We start from the raw sequence: 14,169 nt of genomic DNA, 5'->3' as shown, positions 1-14,169 counted from the left end.
ATTAAAGGCGTGAGCCACCACTGCCCGGCCAGAAGCACTTTTAATGATGTCTGATTTCTCAATTCCCCTCTGAGAGTTCCTAAGACAGCATTGCTACTAAAAGGCAGCTCGATTTTGGATTTCCTCTCTTGGTGTCTGGGACAAAAAAAAAAAAAAGGCCTTGTTCATCTGCTAGCTATTCCTCATGTGCTAGGTATTTCCAGCAGGCGCTCTGTGTTGGAAACGCACCCACAGCAGCTTTTATGAAGCTCAGAGTTGGCCTGGTTCCGCTTCCATATCACAGCATGCAGATCACCAAGCTCCTCGGCCAACCGACAGAGACAGAGCTGAAGTGGGCCCTGGCGCTCATCAGCCTGTCTGCGTTTCCCCTCCTCCTTCCAAACGCCACAGAATATGTGTTTTAAAGGCAGCCACTTCAGTCGTTTTCACAGAAAACCATACTGTGGGAAGGCCTCTTCCGTGGGTATGTTTGCAGTCCCCACGATCCTCACCCTCCTACGATGGCAATGAAAGGACCAGTGGCCCTGAGTGAATCCAGCTCTTATGTGTGTGTCCATCCTGTCAACACAGCAACTGATGTTTTAATAGGAACTAGGATCATAAACTTGCTGAGTGTTGACCAAGGAGCTAAGGGGGTTTATCTTTTCACCTCTGAGGAACTCTGGGCCTCAGAGTCTCCTTTATCTGGCCAAGGCTACATACCTTATATAGTGCCAGAGAAGATATTCAAAGTCTGGCAGACTGGCCTCACAACCTGCACTTGCAGCTACAGATAAGATAAAAGGACCAGTTGCCTCCCACCCCCTGGTTCCCCATGTGGCCCAGGCTAGCTCCTAACTCACAGTAATCCCCCTGCCTTCCTGATGCCTAGATGACAGGCGTGGGTCACTATAGCCAGCTAGTAATGTGCTTTTAAAAATCAACAGCAGACTTTTTAAATGGCTGCTTTTGCAATTAATCAGGTCCCTAGACTCCTAAGTAAATAAACTTGGCTTCGGGCCTGTCTCTCAGGAGGAGGAGTCCCAGCAGGATCTAAGGATGTGGCCCCCGTCCCAGATGCAAGGAGACTGCCAGGCGATATTTTCCTATCGGTACAGAATCAACTGTAAAAGTGTATTTCAGCTGGCAAAGTGACTTCCCAGCAGGCAAAGCGTTGCTGAGAACAGCACCTCCTTCACAGAGAAACCCGAATTCCAGGCCCAACTCTTGCCTCCCGAGTCAAACCCGGATCCCGCATGTTTGTTGCTGTTTTTCCTGCTGGTTTAACAGTTTTGGGTCCTGCTTTAGAAAGGAGTTTCCACTACTCTCTGGGAGGACAAATCATTTCTAAACAGATCTATGTGTGTTTCCAGGGGGTTTGTTCACCGTGATAAAAAGCCTTCTCCATTCAGCAAACACTGCTGAATGTTAGCTCAGCGTGGGGAAGCCCTCGCAATGGCTGGCACTACTCAAAGATAAATTTGGCTGCCTGCTTCCTTGCACAGGAGCGTTCAGGCCTCAGGAGTGGAAACTCTTACAGATAATAATGGGAAGATTTTGAAGGTCTCTTTCAGCTTCTAGTTCTATCACATGCTGAGCTTCATGGTGGATGGTGAGTTGAAAGAGGCCAGTTCCTGTGATCAAGGGAATGATAAACCTAAACCCAAAGAGCAAAACTGTTTATACATAAAAATCCAGGCAGCTTGCCTTAGCCATGGATTCTACATCTGTGAACACTATCAAACATAGATCAAAGATACTTGGGGAAGCAATGACACCTGCCCCAGAGAAGAGCTGCCTTTGTTTCCTTCTTATACCCCAAACAATACAGCAGAACCACTATTTGCACAAAATGTACACTTCGTGAGGCACTCATTATAAGTTATCTAGGGAGGATCTAACACAAGCAAAGCAATGGACATAGTTTATAGAGAAACGCTATGTGATTTTATATAAAGTCCTTGAATCTTATATAAAATGGGTTTTGGTGTCTACAGGGCTCCTAGAATCAACCTTTTGGGAATACTGAGAGATGACTAAGAACAATTAAGCTAAGAATAACTAAAATGAAGGGGGGCATAGCTCCATTGTAGATTATTTGCTTAGTATACACGAGGCCCTGGTTTCTGATGCCCAGCCCAGAACAAAACCAGACATAGAGGTGCACACCTGTAATCTGAGCATTTGGGAAACTGAGGCAGGAGGATCCTACATTCAAGGTCATTCTCAGCTACATATTGACTTTGAGACCAGACTGGACTACAGGAGAGTAAAAAAGCAAAAGGAACAGTCAATATCTACCTTTAAACCTTGCACTCAGGATGCAGAGGCATACAGATCTCTGTGAGCTGTGAGTCATCTTGGTCTACATAGTGAGCTCCAGACCTTTGGACAGGCTAGGCTTATGTAGTGAGAACCTGTTTTAATAATAATAATTGTTGCCATTATCACCACCACCACCACCACCACCACCACCACCACCATCATCATCATCATGAAACAAAGGTGAACTAGTTAGAGCCCAGGGCATGGATGAATTCCAGCCAGGGAATTAGTGTGATTGAGAGCAAGTGTTATCCCCTCTGTAAACCTGTTTCCATTTCTGGAAAATGGGCTGTAAAGCCTTTGTAAACTCTGAGAGCCTAAATTAACACACATCGGCGTCTAGGGGCATGTCCAGGGAAGGGCTTTGGAAGCTGGGGCTGCTGAAGTGTGCACTGTTATTTATAGCCCTGTCACACTGGGATAGCGCTCCAACCCTGCCCCACAGAAGCACTTCTGGCAAATGATTTATTACAGCAATTGACGTTTGTACTTACTCATCCTTTATCTGTTCCTGCTAATGGCACAAAGGAACATGTATAACGCACCCCAGTACTGTCAGGCCTCAGAACGGCTCAATTTGGTCCAGCGTTGAGAGGTTCGGTCTGGATACCGAACAGGTGTCTCTGTGAAGGTCTCAGTAAGAAAGCACCTTCAGCCAGGGCTTGGGAAGCAATGCATGGCCAAGGAAGCAACATGGGAGCCGAGGCAGACAGGTAGGAAAACTGGGAGCCATCACCACTCTAGATTTGTGGTCATTGTGGGAGCAATGGGTGTCTAGATTTAAACAGGGATCCCTGGCATACACTGCACACAGGCACAAACAGGCACAGCCACTAACAAAGCCAAGATGGGACTGGGAGGCAGTGAGCAGGATAAATATCCACCTTTTCTTCTGCTTGCCTTCTGGTCCCCAGCCAGTGCCTCTCATCAACCAAACCTCCAGAAACCAGAGGGCAAGAGAGCAGTCCTCAGAGAGCAGAGACTCCCTGTAGAGGCCAGAGAGGAGTGCCTCACAGCAGCCTCCTGCCGGTGTCTGGCATCAGTAGGCTTTCTAGGTGGGCCCGGTAGTGATGTCTCCCGTCCCAGACAGCTCCAGCCTCGTCTCCTCTCTTCTTCTTCTTCTTCCCCTTCCCAGATCAGCACCCGCAGCTGCTTGAGCATGGTCTCTCCTCTGATACTGACGCATCATCAAGTCAGAGCCATGATGTGCTTTCCTTGACAGCTGTTGGAAGCACCTACTTAACAAGCTTCTTGCCTCCTAGGACTGCAGTCAACTCCTCTTTGGTTTCCAGCGTAGGGAATTAGTAGACTTGGCATTTGAGTAGCCTGAGTTCAGATCTCAACCATGCCCCTTACCTGAGAGTTGTGCCTTTCTGTAGCTTGCAGAATCAAAGATAGAGAGTCTGGCCATGGGGATATACAGCCTGTAATCTCAGCACTCGGGCGGCAGAGGCAGGAAGGTTGCCAGAAGAATCTTTGTTTACAGAGAAAGTTGCAGGTCAGCCAAGCTACACATCGAGACCCTGTACCAAAAGCAAACAAAGTAAAGGAATGGAAAATGAAACAGGCTACACACACACACACACACACACACACCCTACTGGATCTATTTAGTGTTGCTCTTATGTATATGTTTAGGAATGACAACTTAGGATTGAATCACTTATCAGAGAACTAATTCCTGGAGAAAACTGATTCTTCCCTCTCAGCAGCCATTGACCCATTGATTACCTATAGCTCTTCATCTAGGAGTGAGGCCTTGCAAATCTCCCCCGTTGACATGGGCTTGTCAACTGATGTTGTCATCGTGCAGGTCTTGTTTAGACAACTACATTGTTGTGATTTTGTGGCTACAGCTTCCCAGTTTGTCTAGGAAACACTATGTAACAGCAGGAGATCCTCTGGTTCTTACAATCTTTCCACCCCCCCCCTTCCATGATGTTCTCTGAGCCTTAGGTGTACAAAATGGCTGTGTTGGAGATGCATCAGTTGGGGCTGGGCACTCCACTGTGTCAGCTATTCTCGGCATTCTGACTAGTTGTGACTTTCTGTAATAGCCCCCATCTGCTGCAAAAACAATATGCTTTGAGGAGAGACGAGAGCTACTCTCATCTTTAAGTATAAGGATTAGTGTTTAGAATACAGTTAGGAATTATACCAGCTTAGGAAAGTGGCAGTTGTAGGTGCTTCTTCTGTTTCTATGACTTCACTAGCTCTGGGTGGTTGGCTAGGGTTATAGTATGAGGCACAATTTCCTTTCTGTTCAGCAAGCCTTAAGTCCAATGAGACTGCCATTGCTTAGCCAAGCTGTAAGTACCACTACTTCACTTTCAGGGATGACTTGCTATGCTGATCATTGTGACTCAGAGGCATTACAGCTGGGTAGATCCTTTCTTCTTTGGCAGCTTATATAGTGCTTCCAGATACTATGAGAGCAAGTCCTCAGGAAGGAGGCTTCAGGCCACTTCCAGATGAGTTCTTCCAAGTCCTGTGTATGAAGTGCACTGGGGTCTTACTTTCACATTCTAGTGTCTTCACACTAGAAGACACCAAAGGCAATGACAAAAGCCCCCTGGGCTCTCCTGACCTGTACCTCAAAGTGAGGTTTCTCATACCTGGCACTGGGGTTTTTACTGGATAGTCTATGTCTCTTGTGGGAAGCATTATCGCTCCGTTTAACATATTTATTAATGTTATATATTTTTAAGTAAGCTTATAAAACAATGTTTCCCTATAGCTTTATAAAACATCCTTACTGTTATTTATGTATTTTATGAGTACCCTGTCTGCATGTACACCTGTATGACAGAAGAGGGCACCAGATCCCATTATAAATGGTCGTGAGCCATCCTATGGGTGCTGGGGATTGAACTCAGAAACTCTGAAAGAACAACTGGTGCTTTTAACCACTGAGCCATCTCTCCAGCCCCATCCTTAGTGTTATCTCTCCTTTCTCTCTTTCCTGCCCTGCTGAAGATATTTCCTTCCCTCTCCCAACCCTAATTTATCCCCTTATCCAGTAGGTGTTGGCGTTTCCACTTTACAGATAGGGAAAATGATATGCAGATAGATAGGGCAGGTTTGGGGGTTTGGGGGGAGGTTGTTCATAGGGTCATATAAAGTACGTCAATTAGTAAAGCAAGGATTGAGACCCTAGGACTGTCTTATATCTAAGTCCCTAAGCCACCTGGGCCATCAGTGCCCTGTGAGGTCTAAAGGTAGTCATGAGAGTGAAGCCTCTAGGTTAGGCTGAGCTTGTGTAAGTGTTCCACATACATTGTGTCCTCACTCCTCTCCATATGTCCCCCATCAGTGGCATCTATCTTTCTACCTAGCCAGCTGCCGGATCTCAATGTTTTCTATTTGAGAGAAAACAGCATGTTGTTACCACCATCCCAGCTCCATATGCCAAATCAGGAGAATCTGGAGGAGCCCAGCCAGCAGAAGGACACCCAGAGGCTAGCACTGAGAAAGCGAATCCTTGACAGGTTAAGAATCTGAGAAATTAATTCGGTTTTTCAGCAAGTGTTTCCCTCAGTCCTTCACTGAGATCACCAGACCATCAGACAGACATGGATGGTAAATACAGGCCTCATAGCCTACAGACTAAGGGTCGGAGTCCAGGTTCTGTAGTAGAGGGCCTGGACAAGTAAGACCGGGCCATCTCACAACTACAGCTCTCTGCGCTGGCAAGCCTCTTCTCTGGGATTATAGGATGCCATTGTCTGTAGTGTAAATACTCTGCTGTGGTCAAGCTACAAGGGTGAAGTCCTGACAATGAGATTGGGAAGGCTTATGCACAGTTAGTTGTCTTACCTAGCCAGAGCAGATGGGTCCATCCACAGCCACTTCAGTTCATCTCTACCCTCCAGTCAAGACATGCTCTCAGCTTCTCCAAACCACTGTGTCCTTCTGAAGCGGAGTCTAGGCCAAGAGTCTTTGCTGCCTGTTCTCTCAGAGCGATGTTCCTCAGCTTCCCGGCCCTATTCTCTGTCCCATTTTAGATGGTGTGACTAACTGATACACCTCTCCCTCTAACAGAGTGTCAGTGGTGCCTAGCACACAGTAGGTATCCCAAGCATTTCCTGACCACTGAAAACATGACAGGTTGTCTGAACTTGGGCCCTAATGAATAAATAGGCATTCCCAGGGTGGAAGGAAAAGAGGGGCGAACAGCGTGAGCCAGAGCTCCAAAGTCTATGTGGCACATGTTCAGGGCTCGCAGGAAGGCAGGCGTGTGCTATGGCACGGAGGATGTGTGAGGTGGAAAACAGAGCTGTTCATGTTGGGAAGGCCTGCACTGCAGGCCAAGGTGGCAGTGAGTGTCCTTGTCCTCAACCCCACTTCCTAGCCAGGAAATTCAAAACTAGAGGCCTGGAGCAGAGGGCAGCCTTCCCCTTCGCAGATGAAGAGGCCAGGGTCCTTCTTCCCACTGAGTGGCTCCATGAGCTTCCTATGCTAGCTCTACTCAGCGATACCAGGTACCCAGACACTAGCAAATGCAGTAGATCCTTTTAGCTTCAGAACTGAAAGACCTGACCTAAGGTGTGACCTGTGAAAAACCGAGGAGGGGGAGTGAGGGGAAGGAGAACAAATTCTGGCTGTCCTGACTTATTTTCTGTTGCTAATAACAATGCTGTAGCTGGGTAAGGACAAAGAAAAGAGGTTTATTTTAACTCAGGATTCTGAGCCAAGGTAGAAGGGACACATCTGTAGATGGTCTTCTTGATGGCGGAGTCCTGATGCAGCACAGGGTATCAGAGTGACAGTCAGGTAGCATTCAAGAGACCCACCAGACCTGCTGTTACGGCACACACCCACCCTTTTGTTTTGTTTTGTTCATTTGTTTGTTTTCTGGGTTTGGGTTTTTTGTGGGGTTTTTTGTTGTTTGTTTGTTTGTTTGTTTTGAGATGGGGGTCTCTCTCTATATCTCTGGCTTGTCATGGAACTCACTGTGTAGCTAGTCTGAAACTTATAGAGATCTGCCTGCCTCTGCCTCCTGAATTAAAGAGCTGGCCTGGCCATACTCTGCTTTTGTAAATTGTATTTATTTCTATTTTATGTTTATTAGTATTTTGCATGTATGTATGTACATATATATATATGCAACATATAAATATACATACATATATACAAAATGGACACCATATGAGTGCCTGGTATCTGTGGAAGTCAGAACTCCTGGAAATGGAGTTACAGAGAGATGTGAGCCACCATGTGGGTGCTGGGGACCAAACCTGGGTTCTCTGTATGAGCAGGGAGTACTCTTAACTGCTGAGGTATCTACCAAGCCCCAGCACATCCACTCTTGCTACAACCCTTTAACCTATTTCTTCATTAATCACAGGAAGAGAGATTCATGAGGGTGTAGACTAATCACTTCTTAAAGGTCCTGCCAATACCACTTCTTAATATCTTGCCATGGAAATTCAGTTCCAGCATGCATTTCAGGGTAGACAAGCCATTCTCAAACCACAATGCTGGCTAAGTGTGGACTCTGGGATGGACTGTATTTGAGTTCCAGCTCCACTCTCCCAACCATTGGCTTTTATGGCTTAGACTTTCTTTTTGAAGATTTATTTATTTTATTTATATGAGTATACTGTAGCTATCTTCAGACACACCAGAAGCGGGCATTGGATCCTGTTACAAATGGTTGTGACCCACCATGTGGTTGCTGGGAATTGAACTCAGGACCTCTGGTAGAGCAGTCAGTGCTCTTTACTGCTGAGCCTTCTCTCCAGCCTGTAGATAGTATTCTTTATCTTGGCCTTAAGATAAGAAATTAACTCTTAACTCCTTCTCTCCACAACTTTCCCCCAACCCCCTCTTTTAGTAAAGATAAAGATCTCAGAGAGGATGAGTGACATGCTCAGGGGCAAAAGGCTAGTTTAAAAAGAGCCAAGTGGTACTCTCGGCTCTTGGACCTTTTTAGAGAGCTTATTCCTAGGAATTACCCCTTTGATCTAGTCCTTCTCAACTCTAACTCCTTCTTTGTCCTTTGGAAAAAGCTCTTCGAATTGTGCCTCAGTCTTCTCAGTCCTTTTTAAAAACCAGTGGGGGTGGGGGATTGTAACAGTCAGAATAAGTTCTGCTAACTGCTGTAACAAACAGTCCTCTTACCTCATCAGTGGCTTAATGTTGTGGCTCAGTGAGGTTGGAGAGCTCCGTTCATTCCGGGCTCTTAGCCTGCTGCCATCTTGATTCGGTCTTCCTCCAGGACTGCCTCATTAATCGATCCCAGTAAGGTACACTACACTGACCCAGGTAACAAGCCTCACCTCTGCCCACATTCCATTATAAGAGCCAATGAGGGAGCACCAACTAGGTGTGAAGGAATGGGAAATAAAGTCCAAGTGCGCCTTAAGAGAGAAGATACCCCCAAACCCTTAGGACTTGAGCCATCCCCTGTCACAGGGCTGTGACAGCTTCTGTCATCTCCTTTGGCTTTCCTGGAGCAGAGTCTGGACTCCAGGGATGCACCCGTCTGCAGCCTAGACCCTCCTCCGTAAGCTCTGCAATTCCCCCCTCCCAGCAAGAAGAGGAGCCTTCCCTGCCAAGCCTCCTCGAGGGTGGGTGGCTGGTGAGATAATGTAATGATCTTACCACGCTTACTGCCTCTTGGAAGGCAGGTGCTGGAAGAAACCCAAGCCTGCTCTGATTTTTCTCCCTGTTCCCTTCACATTCCTTCCCGGGATAAATTTAACCAGTGGAGCCTAGGATGCCAACTTCTTGTTCTCCGAGTCCGTGTCAGAGAGTTTGTCATGGATGCAGACATAGGCTAGGCATAAAGGCCACCGGACCACAGGCCTGACCTCTGCCCCGCCTCAAATATCTGCAATTCATCCCAATTCCCCATGCCCAGTTGCCATGAGTACAACATCTGTGTGATAAAGCTCTTGAATTCTCCAGTGGTATGAGAACGTAGAATTTAGAAGGGTTCTGAGATCTTGCACCAGGGTGCCTATATCCTTAACAGCTCGCTAAAGACAGATGGTCCAGAGACTCCAAGTTTGGGCTGCGGAGTCATAGAATCAAAAGTCATCAGACTTAAGCAAGTCACCTGCTCTTCTCTCTCCAAACCTATAAAATGGGTCAACAATAGTGCATTATTCATGAGGTTAACTAAGGTGCTCTGCATATATTTGTGGGTCTCTATATTCAGTGGATATACTATGTATTCAGTGGACTGAGACGGTCACTGTCTACTCAGACCCCCAAGCCAGCCTGAAAGCCACAGGTTTCTAAAATCTTCTACCCATTTCAAATACTTCTTTTCCTAACTTCTTCGAGATCTCCCTGGAGGTCTCCTTGGAGTCTCAGGTTCTTGGATCTCGCCATGGATATAAAAACAGTCTCCTCCCTGCTGTTCATTCTGTCATCCTCCTACTGCTGTGAACTGGAATCCATCCTGCTTTGTCCTGGCAGGTGTAGCACACTCCCACCATTACCCAGTGGGAGACATAACTACCAGAGTTGTCCAGACACAACTTACCAGAGTTAAAGATGGTCTCATTCCTCACACCCTTGACCTCCAGGCCTTCCTTTCTTCCAGCTCAGGGACTCTACTTCATTCAGCATCTCTATTGGGTCACTTTCATTTTTCCCCTGGGTCTCACTCTCTGGAGAAGAGTCTCCTGCCTTCTTCCCTCACTCTGCCTCTTCAACTGCTGAGCCCACAGGGATCATCTTTGAGCCAGTCACCCCTGAGAAGATTTCCACAGAATGGTTCTCAGTCTTGTTCTACAGGCTCAGCACTCACACCTTGCCCAGGCACAGGCAGGGCCAGAAATCTGCTACCTGAACTTTCCTGAACTGCTTCCTGATCATGACAGAAGCATCGGGGTCTGAGCTTCCTCCTCTACAAAATGGGGGCACTTAGGATAGGTACCCCAAGGAGCCATGGGCAGCCTCAAAAGATGTAATTATATGAAGAAACACTGTACAAGGGTGCGCATGGAACAAGAGGAGCCTACATAGCGAAGGACCCCGAGGTTGGCAGCCTGTGGGAGCTGTTATCCCAGGCCTGGCAAGGCAAGCAAAGGGAGAAAAACATAGACTCTAGATGAAGCTGAAACCATTCTGTGAGACACTGGCCTGTGTGGGGAGCTAAGCAGACCGCACACCCTGTCCTTTCTGTGCTCCTGCTGAATGAATCTGACTAAAGGCTAAGTAGACTGCTTGATAGCAACAGCAAGAGACAGGCTCCTAGCCCAGGGAGCTGGGCAGAGAAGGACAGTGTCCGGAAGACAGAACCGCTGACACGGGTTGTTAACAGTGCTCATCTCAGAGAGTCAGTCTCAGTTGAGTAGTCACCCACTGCGGCCAGCAGAACTTCAATGGGACGCGATTACCCCTACTTTTATAGACATGGAAGCTGACACCCCGAGGACTAAGAAACATCAAAGGCCACACTATTTACAGGTGATGGCTATGGGATCCAGACTCATTTCTGCTGACTACAGAGTTCCCCAGAGTCAGCCAGAGCAGTGGCTGACATTCCACCACACCTTCCTCCCACATCTCTCATTCTCCAGCTCTGGTCCACTTGGGTGGCGCAATTTCTTCTTCTTCTACCTGCACAGTTAGTTGCAAGTATGGACATCCCTGGGAGAGAGATGTAACCTCCACCATTGCACACATTCAGGGATGGTCTGTTCTCAGACCATCTCCTGCCCCCAACACACACACACACAACACACACACATTCAGAGGCTGAGTTCTCAGACCACCACCACCCCAAACACACACCCCTTTACCAGCAGGCAGGGCCTAGGGATCTGTGCTGACTGGGAAGACTTAGAGAACCTAGCACTGAATGAAAGCAGCGTTGGCTTTACACTTTGAACTCTTTACACTTTCTGGACTCTTTGTTTGGTTTTGTTGTTGTTGTATGTTTGGTTTGGTTTTGTTTGGTTTTGTTTGTTGGCTGTCTGTTTGTCCTCTGCCACCCCTCTCTGTGGCAGGGTTTCATTGTGTAGCCTTTGCTATCCTGAGACTAGCTCTGTAGAGGAGGCTGGTTTGGAGCTCACAGAGGTCTGTCTATCTTCAGAAGTCTGGAATTAAAGGTGTATGGCAACACTGCCCAGCCTTCCAGAACTCTTATTTCCATTCACTACTTAATCTGACATCAGGAAGCCATTTCACAGTAGTGGAGTTTTGCCCAAGAGATTATACTGTGCTGACATTAGAGCCTGGCCCATGGTAGGCAGAGCCGCATAGGGAGAGTGTATTTGATTTAGAGTCCAGAAGTCCAATGCATTTCCAGTTCCAAGCCTAGCACTTAGGAGCTGCAAAGCCAAAGGCAATTCCCTTCTCTGCCATAGGCATCTGCAAAATGGGGGTAAGCTCCACCCTCCTGTGCGTGCACCACCTGAGTCCGAGGAAAGAATGAAATGTGATCATTCCTCTAAGTGCCCAGCTCATCCCAATGCGCCCAGCAGCCAAAGCTTAGGGGCAAAGGACTGGAGCAGATGTAGGGCCTAGTTCCAGTGGGAAATCCTGCATGAGTCATTTAACCTCGTAGAGCGTCCTCTGAAAAGGATGAATTGTTTCCCTTCGCCATGGGACACAGGCAAGGGCAGCGTGGGCGAGGGATCAGGAAGCACTTTTCTCAGTTATATATAAACATAATGTCTCCAGTGCCCAGGGCTGCTCTACAGCACTGACGGCACTGATGCGTGTGCTTTGGATTCTCATGGCAACCCTGTAGAGCAGGACTGTTGCCACTCAAGCTGCCACTGCTGAGTCTCAGGAAGGTTAAATTAGCGCTGGTGCATGGTTCTATGAGTCAGGCTCTGAGCCCGAGTAGGTTAAAGTTGGGCCCTGTGATACCCAAGCAAGTAGACCTGAAGAAGCCTGGGGCCAGCTGTGGTCAGCTGTAGTCCAAGCTTTTATGCACATAACAATCTTGGGGAGAGAGGCTTTCAGAGACGGCTCAGTGGGTAGAGTATACTTGTTGATCAAGCATTAGGGCCTGAACTCCATTCCCCACACTCACGTTTTTAAAATCCCAGTGCTGGGAAGGTAGAGCTACGGGGTTGTCCAGGGTCTCTTTAACCAGCCAGTCTAGCCAATTGATGAGCTTCTGGTTTAGTGAGAAACACTGTCTCAGAAGATAAAGTGGAAAGTAATCAACAAAGACGTCTGATGTTGACCTGCAGCCACACAGACGAATAGGCCATGGCATCCTCCACACCCGCAGTTACATACAAACACACATACACACATGTGCACACACACAAACCATGTAGGGAAATTATTTTAAAAGGGGAGAGTCTAATTCTCACCAACAAAGATGCTGATTCTGTACAGTCCGGTGGGCCCAGGGATCTGCTTGTTGAAATCTCCGTGATATCGGTCCAGGAAGAACTATACCAACCACCAGTTGCTTGATAATGACTGTGGAGCTCTAAAGAACCCTAAGAGTCCGGGCAGGAGAGTCCACAGGAAGACCTATTTTTCACCTCTGGCCTCCAGGTTTGCCAAATACTACAAGATGGAGAATGGCAGTGAGTACCGCACGCTCCTGAAGGCTTTTGGCATCCGCTTTGATGTGCTGGTATATGGGAACGTGAGTCCTGGGACCCTTCGGATGAGGGGAACAGGGGAAGCTTCCCAGGCCTGCCCTCAGGTCCTGAAGAGGCTCTCTGGAGATGAGGGTCTTCCACTCATCCACCATCAGCTTCCTATACTCTGTAGGGTGGAACCCTTTGACCTACCAGAACCCCTCCAGGCTCCCCAGCCTCTCTGACAGGGAGTCCAAGTTGACCCTCAGCCCTCAGCCCTCCCTGTTGTGCCCTCTGTCTATGTGCCTTGCTCTTTGTACATACAGGCCGGCAAGTTCAACATCATCCCCACCATCATCAGCTCGGTGGCCGCCTTCACTTCGGTGGGAGTGGTAAGTTCATCCGTCTTTCCAGGCTCTCACAGGGCAGCCAGGGTGGGACCCAGCCAGGCACAGTGCTACTAAGCAGCTCAGCTAAGCCTTCCCTCTGGCTTCAAACACTGCTGCTAAGTAGCTCTGGTCTGGGCACTTCTCAGCATTACCTCCCAAGGCTCATGGCCTCCAGAGACTGCCTTCCTGTTTTCAGGTAATCCCACTTATAAAGCAATCCCTGCTTCTCACCATGAAGGAAGGGAGAGACTCCTAGGATGCCTTAGTGAGGAAGAGAACCTTGGGAAAAGGTGGGGACAAAGGCCACTCCCAGGGACTCCTCCCCTAGCTCCTCCTGCTTCTCCCACCACACCCTCTGTGCCTGCCATCCAGTGGTGTTTCTCAGGAGCTAGAAAGGTAGGCCATAGAAGATCCTGCAGAGCTTCTGGGTCTTCTCTGAGAGGAGCTGCAGAGTCAGGTCTGTCTGGAAGACTCAGCCCCTACATGCCACCTCCCCCAATAATGCTTCAGTCACCTATCTGCTGAAGGTGGTCCTAGCCAAGAGCTAGGGAGTGTAGTGGTCTACGGAAGCTGTTTGAGCTTACACCACCCCTCATCCTCCAGGGGACTGTTCTCTGTGACATCATCCTGCTCAATTTCCTCAAAGGGGCTGATCACTACAAAGCCAGGAAGTTTGAGGAGGTGAGTTGGGGAAGAGGCTGAAAAGCAGAGGAAATGGGGCACGGAGGGCTGCTGGACCTTGGGGACTCTCTGTGGCTTACTCTCCAGGGTGTCCAGAAGTTCAGTGGGCCTCCATTAGCAGACAGGGTCTGAGAGAGGGTTCAACTAAGAATGAGCTCTGGAAATTTGGGGCTGGTTGTAGCTCAGGGGTCTGGTGCTTCTCTAGCATTCACAAAGCCGCCGGCTTTATTGGGAGGGGTAGCTCTGTGGGATATTGTTATTATCATGTCCACTTCTGGGGCAGAACA

The 14,169-nt window shown here is 48.1% G+C and overlaps 1 protein-coding gene across 2 annotated transcripts in view; it reads left to right on the top strand.

The window, feature by feature from the left end:
* P2rx3 (purinergic receptor P2X 3) overlaps positions 1-14,169 on the top strand; it is a 39,412-nt gene that overhangs the window by 22,576 nt on the left and 2,667 nt on the right. For both annotated transcript variants that reach the window (XM_031370872.1, XM_031370873.1), the window contains exons 9-11: positions 12,784-12,877; positions 13,139-13,204; positions 13,805-13,882. In XM_031370872.1, the coding sequence (XP_031226732.1) occupies positions 12,784-12,877; positions 13,139-13,204; positions 13,805-13,882 (238 nt within the window). The remainder of the gene's footprint in view (positions 1-12,783; positions 12,878-13,138; positions 13,205-13,804; positions 13,883-14,169) is intronic.

Source organism: Mastomys coucha, unplaced genomic scaffold (assembly GCF_008632895.1).
Source record: "Mastomys coucha isolate ucsf_1 unplaced genomic scaffold, UCSF_Mcou_1 pScaffold15, whole genome shotgun sequence".
In the NCBI taxonomy this organism is placed as follows: Eukaryota; Metazoa; Chordata; class Mammalia; order Rodentia; family Muridae; genus Mastomys; species Mastomys coucha.
The sequence above is the reverse complement of the archived record's forward strand: the minus strand, read 5'-3'. Positions and strand labels throughout refer to the sequence as shown.